We start from the raw sequence: 14,134 nt of genomic DNA, 5'->3' as shown, positions 1-14,134 counted from the left end.
CCCCCACCCCCCGCCCTCCTCCCCTTCCACCACCCCTAGTTCGTGTCCCAGAATTAGGAGTCTCTATGTTCTGTCTCCCTTTCTGATATTTCCCACACATTTCATTTGATCAGTTTGCTTCAGTGAAAGTACCATTTTTTGGAGTTCATTACTCCATTGTTTCTGTGGTATCACTTCTGTATTCTCTTTTAATTGTCCAATCATAGTAAGTTAATCTCTACAGTTTGTGTGTTTTTTTTAAATAATTTCTATCTCTTTATTGATAGTCTCTTTTGAAATGACATTCCCATGATATCTTCTCTTCTTTAATCATGATTTTCTTTAAATTTTTGAACATGCTTATAATAGCTACTGTGACCTTTTGTTAAATTAGACATCTGATTGGTCTCACAGGCAGTTTTTGTTGCCGGCTATTTACTCCTTGGCATGTGGATCATACTTTCCTGTTCCTTTGTAAGTCTTATAATTTTTCCTGGGAATTGGATATTTTAGATGATATAACATAGTAACTCTGGGTACTGGTTCCCTTACCCCATTCTGGGGATTTTTTGCTTTTAGTTGCTTGTTTATCTGTTCTGTGACTGGCTGAGGTCTACACTTCAACCCACCCTGCAGTATTATACCTCTGATATTCTCCTCAGGGGATGTAGTTTTGGGTTTGCCTTGGAATGATGATAGTTTGGACAGGGCTCTGTTTGGTGGCTCTTCCGCTGATCATACCTAGCTGTTAAGCACCACTAATTGCCGATTCTGTTGTTTTCAACAATGTCCTGTTGCATAAATTGCTCCAAAGACTTATCTAACCACATTTGGGATCCCTCATAGGGAACGTTCCCAGGGACGGTGATTGAGCTTTGTTCTACCCTCAGGAGGCCCCCTCCTGCTCCCCTACTTCTCTCAGCAGAATCCCCAGCATATATAACCACCTATACCTTTAATGCATCTATTGTTCTCCCAGCTGCCTTTTTGTCAAACCCTAAGTTTGAAGGTGGTCAAACTGCTATTTTTGAGGATGCTGAAGCTTATCCATCACTGATGAAAATAAAGTCAATTACTTTGAAAAGAGATTAGGAGCTATTTGTTTTATAGCCTGTTTCTCACCTCGGGGAGGTGGACACACACCAGGTGGGTGGAGAAATGGACAAAATAGATAAAGAAGATTAAGAAATATGAAATTTCAGTAGTAAAATAAATAAGTGTAGCATAGAGAATATAGTGAATAATATTGTAATAAAGTTGTATGGTGACAGATGGTGACTACACTTACCTTAGTGAACACTGAGTAATGTATAGAATTGTTGAATCACTGTGTTGTACACTTGAAAAGAATATAAGATTGTATGCCAATTATGCTTCAATATAAAAATAAATAAAAATAAATTAAAAATCACAACAACAAAAAGGCAGAGAGAAAAAAAGAGGACACCAAGTCATTTATAGTACTTCATCCTTTATTTAATCTCAGCTGTCTGATCCAAAGCTACATTATCAATAAAACTGTACATATGCTTATGGTGATGTGGTTTGGAGGGGTGGGGTTCAGAGCCAATGATCAAGAAAGAATTCTTGAGACATTTTTGATGCAAAAATGGTGTTTTATTATGGCACAGGGACAGGACCCATGGGTAGAAAGAGCTGCACTGGGGTTGTGAGGAGTGCCTGATTATATAAGATTTTCTATCCTATTGAGGGGAGGGTGATGTTAGGGTTCCAGGAAATTGAGTCTAGAGGTTTCTGGAGATTGCTATTTTCTCATAAATCATTAGGACAGTTGCAAACTGATGGAGATTCATATCCTACATGACTGTGATCTCTATCAGTTAATTATTTTTTTTCCCTTTGTTTTGTTCTTGGGCAACCAGGGGTGTCTGAGGAATGTCACACATATTTCAACTGGGGAGTAATATTCCATTGCACTAACTTAGCCATCAGAAAGGATGAATACTTACCATTTACATAGACATGGATGGAACTGGAGGGTATTATGCTGAGCAAGATAAGTCACTCAAGGAAAGACAATTATCATATGGTTTCACTCACATGGGGAATGTAAGAAACAGTGCAGGGGATCACAGGGGAGGGGAGGAAAAACTGAATGGGAATAAATCAGAAAGGGAGACAAACCACAAGAGACTCTTAACTGTAGGAAACAAACTGACTATCTTTGGAAGGGAGAGGGGGCAATTTGGTGATGGGCGTTCAGGATGGCATGTGATATGATGAGCACTGGGTTATATGCAACTGTTGAGTTATTGAACTCTACATCTGCAACTCTACATTATTATTATATATTAGTTATTATTATATTATTATTTATTATTATTATTATTATTATTATATTATTATATTATTATTATATATTAGTTATTGAACTCTACATCTGCAATGTACGATATGTTGGCTAATTGAATTTAAGTTTAAAAAAAAAATCTCACCTGGGAAGGAGGGTTGTGTGGTGTTAGCTTGTGCTTTGCCCTCAGCTTTCCTTTTGCTCCTCATCAATGGTATCAGCAAAGCAGTTTAAAAATTTGATCAAAATAAAAGAACTGGGGCAGCCCCAGTGGCGCAGCGGTTTAGAGCCGCCTGCAGCCCGGGGTGTGATCCTGGAGACTCAGGATCAAGTCCCGCATCGGGCTTCCTGCATGGAGCCTGCTTCTCCCTCTGCCTGTGTCTCTGCCTCTCTATTCGCTCTCTCTGAATGAATAAATAAATAAATCTTTAAAAAAAAAAAAAGAACTGAAGGGATCATCATGGGAAAAATCTGAGCCATGTTGATCTTTCTTACTCAAATGTATGCAGTTTGATACTGTTTTTGTTTGAATTACATAGAAAGGTAGGGTAGGAAACCACACTTTCCCCCCAGTAATTATAAGTATTAAAAACCTTGAACTTGGGCAGCCCAGGTCGCTCAGTGGTTTAGGGTGTGATCCTGGGGACCCGGGATCAAGTCCCATGTCGGACTTCCTGCATGGAGCCTGCTTCTCCCTCTGCTTGTGTCTCTCCCTCTCTGTGTCTCTGTCTCTCTCTCTCCATGAACAAATAAATAAAATCTTAAAAAAAAAAAAAAAAACCTTGAACTGATTTGAAGATGCTAAGGACTAGAATTGACAATGTCTCTGAGTTGGAACTCAGCCTTTATATTTTGCCTTCTAGCCTTCTTGATTTTGTTTCTCAGATTAAACGTAACAAATGAAAGACAGTGAGAGGTGAAGGAATTTCTAGGTGATTTCCTTTGAGGACGGATGTAACAGCCGAGAGCTTGGGAGTGATGAGGGGATGGCAAAGTTACTAACAAAGCAGAATTCAACATGCACAGTACTTTGGGACTATTTATGACGGTTGTTAAATTGCACTACTCACCTCTATGGTATCACAGGAGGCACAACATCAAAGAAAGTCTACATTTTATTGAGAACACTCAGTTCAATCACAGAAAAAAATATTCTATACATTATTCTTTTAACGATAGAAATAACACTTAAAAATCACTTATAGGGTTGTGCTTTAGATTTTATGAAAAATAAGCTTCCATCTAGTGTCTTAATTATCAAGAAATCCAAGTTAACATACATTCGAGTAATATTGTCCATTTGGCAAGAAGTAACCAAGGAAGGATTTCTACAGAACACAGAGGACAAGACATACTTCAGGTTCCATCTCAAATCCATGATGAATGCTGTCTGGAAACCTGCCTGGAAATCTTGGTTTGAGTAAGGACTGGTGATAGCATCTTTAATGACTTACTTCTTTTTAGGGTCTGGTTATTCTTTGATGCTTATAGGTGACAGTCATAAAAAATAGTCACCTCCGCCCCCACCCCAGCACCTAGGGAGGATGGTCTGCTTTGTTGTCTTATCTCGGTTTCCTTACATTTCTGCATTTTGGGGATTCTTGTGAGCCTGACCACGGAGCCCCCTACCTCTCTCTCCCTACCTAGCCGCCCCCCCCACCTGTCCCTTACCACTACCAGGCAAGAAGTCCTATTTGTGGCTGGCTCCTCCTCTCAGCAGCTCAGGGAAAACTCCCTTGACGATCAAGCATTGCCTCTTGCAGAAGACTCAGCCACTCTCCGTGGGTCCCACGCAGAGCTGCTCGGTGAATTTAAAGACCTTACTTGCCTCTCTCTCATCACTCATCCCTTTAAATCACCCTCCAACTCAGCAAGGGCTTATGGTCAGAATTTGCTTCTTTTTTAAGCTTTATCTTTAGCTATTAAAAAATGGATGAACTTGCCAATTTTATTTCTATATTGTCACCGGGGACGCTGCTTCTCAATATCTGGCACCTTTCCTGTGGCTGACAGTAGAATGAAACTTTCCAGTGACTGCATCTGCCTCTTACACTCATCTGTGGAAGGAGTTAAAAGGTTTTTCATCAGTCTCTGGCCTGGGTCTCCATTCTAGCACTGTTCTTGAAGTGGTGTTTCCGTTTTGGTTTCTCCCGTAGTCACAAGGTGAGGTGAACTCACACTCTCTAATCATTCTACACAATATATATTGGGGTTTTTAGTCTCTTCTTTTACCCCTACATTTAGACACACGCACAAAGAATGGTTATGCTTTCTTCAAAAACGAACTAGGGGTGGTGGAAGGGGAGGAGGGCGGGGGGTGGGGATGAATGGGTGACGGGCACTGAGGGGGGCACTTGACGGGATGAGCACTGGGTGTTATTCTGTATGTTGGTAAATTGAACACCAATAAAAAATAAATTTATTTAAAAAAAACAAAAAAAAAAAAACAAATAGTCACATTTTTCCTCTGGCCTTTATTTATTTCCACATGGTCATGTATTAAATTTTTATTTCCTCCTCTGAAATTTATGCTTCTGAATCATGAGAGTTTTAACAGGAAAGGATTTTAAGGCCAGTGGGATACTCCATGAGCAAAGAGGGCTAACAGAGAAGTTTCCTTTATTATTGGACACTCAGAGCCGCTTATTTGACATTGATAATTTATGCCCTGCCTACTTCCAAAAAGATTTGAGATGGGGCACCGTCTCAAATGACTCAGTCCTTTGGATGTCTGACTCTTGATCTCAGCTCAGATTTTGGCCTCAGGGTCATGAGTTCAAGCCCCGTGTTGGGCTCCAAAAGATTGAAAAAAAGATTTAAGGTGGAATACAGTAAAGCAAGCAGGCAGGAAGGAGGGGGGAGGGCAGGGATTCTGTGTGGCTATGCTGGATAGTTGCAGTAATTTATTGGCACCTTTCACTTGCTTACAAACACGTTGTAGCTTGTGCCCTGAGCATCCGTCCTGGCGCTTTAACTTCTAGAAACTGATTACAACGCCCTCCAGCCTAGGAAGGCAATCTCAGCAACAGGCTTGCTAGATATCTATAGAAGAGCAAGTTTTTACCTTAGTGCAAAAACTCTTAGATTTATATGTTTATATTGCCATCTGTGCTTTGTAGTCGGTCATTCTTTTTCATGCATTGTTTTCTCTCTGTGGTCATAAAAGTTGTAACCTACGGCAAGACTCTTCAGGACTCTTCAAGACTCTTAGACTCACAGGACTAAGCTATTACAAACACTAGTTAGTGGGATAACCCTTGCGCACATTAAGGAAAGGACGGACCGCGGGGAAGCATGAGCATTTGTTGGTGTGTCATGTTATTCTGTTACTTGACAAAATTATCCCTGTTGCTTCTAAAATCAGGGACCAATAATTCCACTAGGACCTACTGCAGAAGACCATCTTCTTAAATGCCTCCCTGAGCTCAGGGCTCCTGAAGGCATATATAAAGGGGTCAATGACCGCATTGCACATGATCAACATGCCGTTCACCTGGAAGAGGGACATGTAGCAGGCGCAGTAAGGGTTATTTGGGCAAAATGTCATCAACAGAACATGAAGGACAAAGGGAGCCCAACAGAAGATGAAGACTCCAAGCAGGATGGTCAGTGTGATGGCCCCTTTCATGTTGGCTCTGGGAAGCGTCAAGATCTTCCTGGCGTGGGAACGGGCAAGCAAGAACATGTGCACATAAAGGCACAGGATAAAGACCAACATCAGAGGGAACAGCGACGTGAAGGTGATCACTGTGGGGACGTGATGAGAGAAGATAACCATGGTAATGGCACCGCCTGTGCAGCCTGTCCAGATGACCGTCAGGACAACGATGGCTCGGCGCATGGTCACAATGCTGTGGTACTGCAGAGCGTGGAAGATTGTAAAGTAGCGGTCAGCTGCTATCACAGACAGGCTGAAAATGGAACCAAGGAGGGAGAGGATGAACAGGGAGTCCATAATGTCATCCGCTGTGGTCTCAAAATTGCCCCGAGGCTTGAGATAACCCATGTTTCTGAACACGATCAGGATATTTTCAAGGATCTTATACAAGCTGCCCATCATATCAGAAATGGCCAGGCTGCAAATGAAAAAGTACATGGGTGACTGCAGATTCTTATTCTTGATCACAGCTAGAAGGACCATCAGATTTTCCAAAACCCCGATGATGGATATTATAAAAAATATCTCTTCCGGCAAAACCACATGAGGACAGTCTGAATTATTTCTTGCTGTATCGTTGATGTTTTCATGTAGATTGATAATGTGCTTCATTTCTCCGGCTAGTGGTTAAGACAAAGGTGTTACTCTGCCTCGGCAGAAAGCTTGATTGATTCTTCAGAATCTTTTCTTGTTTGTAGTACTTGCTGGAGGTCAGAGGTAAAAACCACCAGGCCACCTAAAGAATATATAGTGACATATATTATATTATATATATATTATAGACTAGTTGCTAAATAGTCTAAATAAAATAAAAGCTAAGTCACATTATCTTTTAAAAGCTCTATTGCTTCAACAAAATATGATGGTGCAGTAATTTAAATAAAACAGTTTACTGGATTCTCATCTTAACTTCTCTATGAGAAAAACATTGTTAATGGAATTCTGACTTCAGAGATAAAAACAAAGATTGTCCTTGTCCTCTCCTCTCTCCATGCCCCATCCTCATGAATCCAACTGTGTGTGAGATAGATTAAACGAGATGGATTGAAATGGAAAAAAAAAAAAAGAAGAAGTAAAACAAATGAAAGGCATGTGTAGAAACAGGAAAGCACACAACTACCCTTCTTTGATTGGAAGGTGGTGGCTGGATTCAATGAATAAATGAGATGTTTAGGTCCTTTCTATTTCACTGTCTTTTGGGTCACTGCCTGACCCTACAGCTACTGGCTTAATGGCAAGTATTGATGTACCGATCCCAAAATACATGTTATTATTTCTATTTCAAAGATAGAACTCACAGGAGTGGTATTTCTGGAGAACTCCAATAATTCCAAGGTGTTGGAGTTCAATTATGGCACCAGAAGGGTCCAGTTTCCCTCAAACAGAAGGGGATGAGGAAATCATAATTGAACAACTTTGAGAAGTCTTCTTCTGCTGAGAGCTTGTGGAATTTTTACTGATTGTGTTTTCAGATGGTTGGACACAGGCAGTTTTAAGAAATGTGTCAAGTTTGCCTTTGCCAAGGTGGTGGTTTTAAAGGCATGATCATAGATTTTTTACACTTTTCCCTTCAAGGGACGGAGCTTAATTCTCCTTCACTTGAGTGTGTGGGAAGCCAGCTGCCATGCTTTAGGGTGGTCCCAGGGAGAGTGCATCTAGGAGTGTAGCTTTTGATCAAAAGTCCACAAGGCATACGTTACTATATTATAGTGAGGTTTCTCCTGGAAAGGAAGGAATTTTCTTACAAAGGACTGAGGTCAGAGGTCAAGTGTTAAGGTGTAAGTTTTTGAGTTAGGTAGGTTGATGTGAAGAGAGAAGTGGAGGGGGATCCCTGGGTGGCTCAGCGGTTTAGTACCTCTCTTTGGCCCAGGGCATGATCCTGGAGTCCCGGGATCGAGTCCTGCATCGGGGTCCCTGCAGGGAGCCTGCTTCTCCTTCTGCCCATGTCTCTGCCTCTCTCCCTCTCTCTCTGTGTCTCATGAATAAATAAATAAAATCTTAGAAAAGAGAGAGAGAGAGAGAAATGGAGTGACAGGTGGTAGCAGCTGATAGGGTTCTACCTAGGATGACCACCTTGTCCTGTTTGCCTGGGACTGAGAGACCAGTGTCCAGTCGTATCCCTCAGCCCCAGGCAAACCAGGATGCTCAGTCATCCTAGCTTCCCCTAGTAGGCCTGGGAAGTCTCTATGCTGTCAGCGTGCACTCATGTATCTACGTATGTTGGAAAGGATGGGGCCAATGATGTGTGTCAAGTTGTGTGTCAACTTGACTGGTCTCAGGTGCCCTACATTTGGTCAAACATTATTCTGGGTGTCTGTGAGGGTGCTTTGGGGGAGAATAATACTTGGATCAGTAGACCGATTGAAGCAAGTTGCCTTCCCCAGCAGGCCTCATCCAATATGGTGAAGGCCCACATAGAACAAAAATCCTCCAGTGAGTAAGAGGGAGCTCTGTCTGCCTGACTGCTGAGATGGGTCATTGGACTCAAAAAGAAACATCAGCTCTTCTTGGGTCTTGAGGCTGTAGGCTTTTTTTTTTTAACATTTTATTTATTTATTCATGAGAGACACACAGAGAGAGGCAGAGGCAGAGACACAGGCAGAGGGAGAAGCAGGCTCCATGCAGGGAGCCTGATGTGGGACTCGATCCTGGGATGCCAGGATCATGGCCTGGGCCGAAGGGAGGTGCTCAACCGCGGAGCCACCCAGGCTTCCTGAGGCTGTAGACTCTCTGATTGAAACTATACCATCATCTCTCCTGGGCCTCAGCTTGAGGACTGTAGATCTTGAAACTCCTCAGCCTATATAATAGGGTGAGCCTATTTCTTATAAAGATGTAGCACCCTCTCTTTCTGTCTCCATTCATCTAGTGATGCCACTCAGGTTGCTTCCATATCTTGGCTATTATAAATAATGCTGCAGTGAACATAGGATGTGCATATGTCTTTTCAAATTAGAGTTTTCATTTTCTTCAGATAAATACCAAGAGTGGAACTGCTGGATCATATGACAGTACTATTAATTTTTTGAGAAAACTTCATAGTGTTTCCCATAGTGGTGGCATCATTTTATATTCCCTTCAACAGTGCTGGTTTTCCTTTTTGTTCACATCCTTGCTAACTTTTGTTATTTCTTGTTTTTTTGACACTAGCCATTCTGTGAGATGTGAGGTGATATCTCATTGTGGTTTTGATTTGTATTATCCTGATGATTAGTGACGTTGAGCAGTTTTCCATGTGTCTTTTGACCCTCTATATTTCTTCTTTGGAGAAATGTCTATTCAGGTCATCTGCCTATTTTTTAATTAGATCGTTTTTCATATTGAGTTATGTGAGGTCTTTATATATTTTGGATATTAATGCAACTCTATCAAAATACCAACGGCAATATCCAACGGCAATTTTCACAGAACTAGAACAAAGAACCTTAAAATTTGTATATAAATACAAAAGACCTCAAATAGCCAAAGCAATCTTGAACAAGAACAAAGCTGGAGATATCACGCTTTCTAATTTCAAACTGTACAACAAAATGATAATAACAAAAACACTATGGCACTGACACAGAAAAGACACATAAGTCAATGAACACAGAACAGAGTCCAGAAACAAAATCATTCTTATATGATCAATGAATCTTTGACAAAGGAAGCAAGAATATAAAGTGTAAAAAAAATATAAAGAAAACTTCTTTAATAAATGGTATTGGGAATACTGGACAGCTACATGTAAGAGAATGAAACTGGGCCGCTTTCTAGTATGAATATTTTATTTCTTAATTTCACTTTCTGATTGTTTATTAATACATACAGATGCCACAGATTTATGTATATTAATTTTGTATCCTACAACATTACTGAATTAATTTATTAGTTCTAATATTTTTGGGTGGAGTCTTTAGGGTTATATATGTAATATCATCTGTAAATAGTGACAATTTTACTACTTTTTCAATTTGGATGCCTTCTATTTCTATTTCTTCTCTCATTGCTATAACTAGGATTCTCAGTACTATGTTCAATAATAGTGACAGGACTGGGCATTTTTGTTTTGTGGTATCTGATCTTGGGGGAAAAGTTTTGAATATGACATTAAATGTGGGTTTGTGATATGGCATTCTCTTCTATACCCACTTTGTTGGGAGTTTTTAGTCATAAATGAATGTTGAATTTGATAAGATGCTTTCTCTGCATGTATTGAGATGATCATATCATGTTTATCTTCCTTTTTGTAACGTGATATGTCACATTGGCTGATTTGTGGGTGATGAACCATTCTTACATCCTTGGAATAAATCCCACTTTGTCATGGTGTATGATCCCCTCACTCTACAATTGAAATTGGTTTGCTAATATTTTGTTGAGTATTGAGTATTTCTGCGTTAATTCATGTTCATCAGAGATGTTGGCTTGTAATTTTCTTTCTTTGTAGTGTCTTTGGTTTTGGTATCAGGATAATACTGGCCCCGTAGGATGAGTTTGGAAGCATTCTTTCCTCTTCAATTTTTTGGGATCATTTGAGAAGAATAAGTATTAATTCTTCTTTAAATGTTTGGTAGAATTCATCTATGAAGAGTGTTTTGATTGTTGGGAGTTTTTTAAATTACTGATTCAATCTCATTACTAGTTATCAGTTTGTTCAGTTTTTTTAAAATCTCTTCTTGATTCAGTCTTGGAAGATTGTGCATTTCTAGTACTATATCCATTTCCTCTAGGTTATTTCCCTTTTTGGCATGTAGTCATTCATAGTAGTCTCTTATATCCTTAGTATTTTTTTGCTATCAGTTGTAATGTCTCCTTTTTTCACTTCTGGCATTATTTGAGTATTCTTTTTTTTTCTTGATGAGTCTAGCTAAAGATTTATCGGTTTTGTTTGTCTTTATTATTTCCTTCCTTCTACTAACTGTGGGCTTTGTTTTTCTTTCTCTATGTTTTTTAGGTGTAAGGATGGACTGTTAGAGATTTTTCTTGTTTCTTGAGGTAGGCTTGTATTCCTATAAACTTTCCTCTTAGAGCTGCTTTTGCTGTATCCCATAGATTTTGAACTGTTGTGTTTCCATTTTCATCTGTCTCAAGGTATTTTTTGATTTCCTCTTTGATTTTTCTCATTAACACATTTGTTGTTAAGTTAGCATGTTGTTTAGTCTTCACATATTTGCTTTCTTCTTGTAATTGATTTCTAGTTTCATACCATTGTGGCCAGAAAAAACGCTTGATATAATTCCAATCTTCTTAAATTTACTGGTACTTGTTTTGTGGTCTATTCTGGAGAATGTTCTATGTACACTTGAAAAAATGTGAATTCTGATATTTTTAGAGGGAATGCTCTGTATATGTAAGTCCACCTGGTCTAATGGATTGTTTAAGGCCAACGTTTCCTTATTGATTTTCTGTCTGGATCATTTATCTATTGATGTAAGTGGGTTGTTAAGGTCACCTGTTATTATTATATTACTGTAAATCTCTCCCTTTATGTCTGTTAATATTTGCTTCATTTATTTAGGTGTCCCTATGTGGGGTGGATAGATATTTACAAATGTTACATCCTTTTGTTGGATTGATCCCTTTATCATAATGTAAAGTTCTTTTTTGTCTCTAATTACAGTCTTTGGTTTAAAGTCTCTTTAGTCTGATATAAATATTGCTACCCCAACTTTCTGTCTCAATGTGCATGGAATACATTTTCCATTCCTTCACTCTCAGTGGCCGTGTGTTTTTTTATCTGAAGTGAGTCTCCTGTACATAGTATACATGGTATTGTTTTGTTTATCCATCTAGTGATACTATGTTTTTGGATTGGAACATTTAGTCCATTTACATTTAAAGTAATTATTTATAGATATGTACTTTTGCCATTTGTTGATTGTTTTCTGGTTGTTTTTGTAGTTCTTCTCTGTTCTTTCTTTTTTTTCCTTGCTCTCGTCTGTTGTGATTTGGTGACTTTCCTTAGTGTTGTGCTTATATTCCTTTATCTTTGCCTTTTGTGTATCTATTATTGATATTTGGTTTGTGGTTCCCATGAGGTTCACACATAAAATTCTATGTATATAGCATATAGCAGTCTATTTTAAGTTAATGGTTGCTTAAGTTCTAGTGCATTCTAAAAGTGCTACATTTTTATCCCCCTTGCTTTATGTTTTTGATGTTATATTTTACATCTTATTATTTTGTCTATACCTGAATAATTATTGTAGATCTAAATGATTGTATAACTTTTCTGTTTTAATCTACATACTAGTTATGCAGATGGTTGATCCACTACATTTACTCTATGTTTATTTTTACCAGTGAGATTTTTTTCTTTCATAATTTTCTTATTTTAATCATGGCCTTTTCTTTTCTGTTTAAGGAAGTCCCTTCAACATTTCTTATAAGATTATTTTAGTGGTGATGAAATTCTTTAGCTTTTTCTTGTCTGGAAAATTTCTCTTTCAATTCTGAGTAATGACCTTTCTGGGTACAGTATTCTTTGTTGTAGGTTTTTTCATTTCATCACTTAGAATATATCATGTCACTCCCTTTTGGCTTGCAGTGTCTGCTGAAAAATCAGCTTATAGTCTTACGGAGGATCCTTTTTATATAACTAGTTGTTTTTCTTTTGCTGCTTTTAAGAGTCTCTCTTTATCTTTAACTGTTCACACTTTGATTATAATTTGTCTTGGTATGGCTCCCTCTGAGTTCATTTTGCTTAGGGCACTGTGGTTCCTGAACTTGAATATCTGTTTTCAATGTCAGGTTACCTTTACCTCTTTTTCTGAGGTTTTGTTATCCTTTTGCTTGGAAGATATTCTGCTATTTCCTTATTTTGTCTAACTCTTTGGTAATTTCTATGTATTCAGTAGATCAGTTATGACTGATTAATTATGATCCCTAGCCTTAAAAGATTGACTTTATGCAGAAGGTCACCTGTGAGGCTTAGTAGCTCAAATTCTCCTGATCACTTGATCCAGGTGCCCTATGACTGACGCTTGTGTGGGCTGCGTGTACCCTCTTGTTGTGGCTGGATCACACAGTGCAGACTCACTGGTGTGTGTGGCTGTCCCGGGCAGGGCTGCCTGCAATGTTTTGCCATGGCTGCTGCAAGCATGCTGGTAAGCAGAGTTGGTCTTTGGCCCTTCTAGCTGGACTCCTGTGAGAGCACTGGTGAATGGGACAGGCTTCTGGTACAGCTTGCTGTGAAATCTGACTGAGACTTCTGTAGACATTCTGGTGTTCAGTGCTGGCTTCCCTGGATGGGGGTGCTTGGAGCGGCTCTGTTGCTTGCTGAGGGTACTTGCTGGACTGGTAGGGCAGGGAGCCACTTGGGAGAAGCCTGATGGCATCCACCAGGTGTGGTGGGGCCATGAGCCACTCGGGATGGGCTCTGGGGCAGGCTGAGGTTGTCTGCTGAGACTGGTAGGGCAGTGAGCCATTTGGCAGGGGCCTAGATCTGGCAGCTGGGTTAGATAGGGCAAGTCCACAGGGGAATTATGGGTCAGGATGAGCAGTGCTAGCACAGCAGGTACCAGTGCTAGGCCAGCTAGAAAAAAATGAGTGCCCATCATTGCTTCTGTCCTTGGGGAATGTTGCAACAGGTCCCTGCTGTCTGGCACAACCCTAATATTCGTCAACAGATCTCTGTGTATAACTCAGGTGTTTTTCAAACTTCTGTCTCTGTGCTGAGTCTCAGAGCAAGTGAAATCATGGGCATGAAGTCTCCATTTCCTATTGCCCTCTACATTTTCCAGACATAAGCTCTATAGTTTCAGACAGATGTTATAGAGGCTCATCTACTCAGTGCAGGTTTCTTGGACTGTAGAGCCCGTTGTGGGGTTTGGACTCATTGTTCCTCAGGAGGGGCTTCTCTGGCTTTGATAGCCTTCCCACTTGTGAGTTACCATCCTGGATGTATGGGCACTGACTAACCCACATGTCTGCCACTCCCACCTATCTCAATGTGGCTTTCTCTTTGTATCCTTAGTTTGTATGATCTGTTCTGCTAGTCAACTCAGTTTGTTTTCAGAGATAGCTGTTATATATACAGAATAGATTTTGTGTCTGTGGGACCTGGTAAGCTCAAGATCTTCCTACTTGATACCCTATCCAGAGCCAGTTTAATCAGATTTGGTATTATGCATTTTCAATCTTGAATGCATTTGATGGTAGAACTGATAAAGAAAAAAAGAAATGGTGAAAGAGATTCTGGTACT

The 14,134-nt window shown here is 39.7% G+C and overlaps 1 protein-coding gene across 4 annotated transcripts in view; it reads right to left on the bottom strand.

Annotated features, from left to right (window-relative positions):
• Positions 1-3,387: 3,387 nt before the first annotated feature.
• MC2R (melanocortin 2 receptor) overlaps positions 3,388-14,134 on the bottom strand; it is a 40,310-nt gene continuing 29,563 nt past the window's right edge. For all 4 annotated transcript variants that reach the window (XM_025421881.3, XM_035705202.2, XM_025421882.3 and 1 more), the window contains one exon: positions 3,388-6,684. In XM_025421881.3, the coding sequence (XP_025277666.3) occupies positions 5,670-6,560 (891 nt within the window). In that variant the 5' untranslated portion in view covers positions 6,561-6,684 and the 3' untranslated portion in view covers positions 3,388-5,669. The remainder of the gene's footprint in view (positions 6,685-14,134) is intronic.

The sequence above is a fragment of the Canis lupus genome, chromosome 1 (genome assembly GCF_003254725.2).
Source record: "Canis lupus dingo isolate Sandy chromosome 1, ASM325472v2, whole genome shotgun sequence".
NCBI lineage: Eukaryota > Metazoa > Chordata > Mammalia > Carnivora > Canidae > Canis > Canis lupus.
The sequence above is the reverse complement of the archived record's forward strand: the minus strand, read 5'-3'. Positions and strand labels throughout refer to the sequence as shown.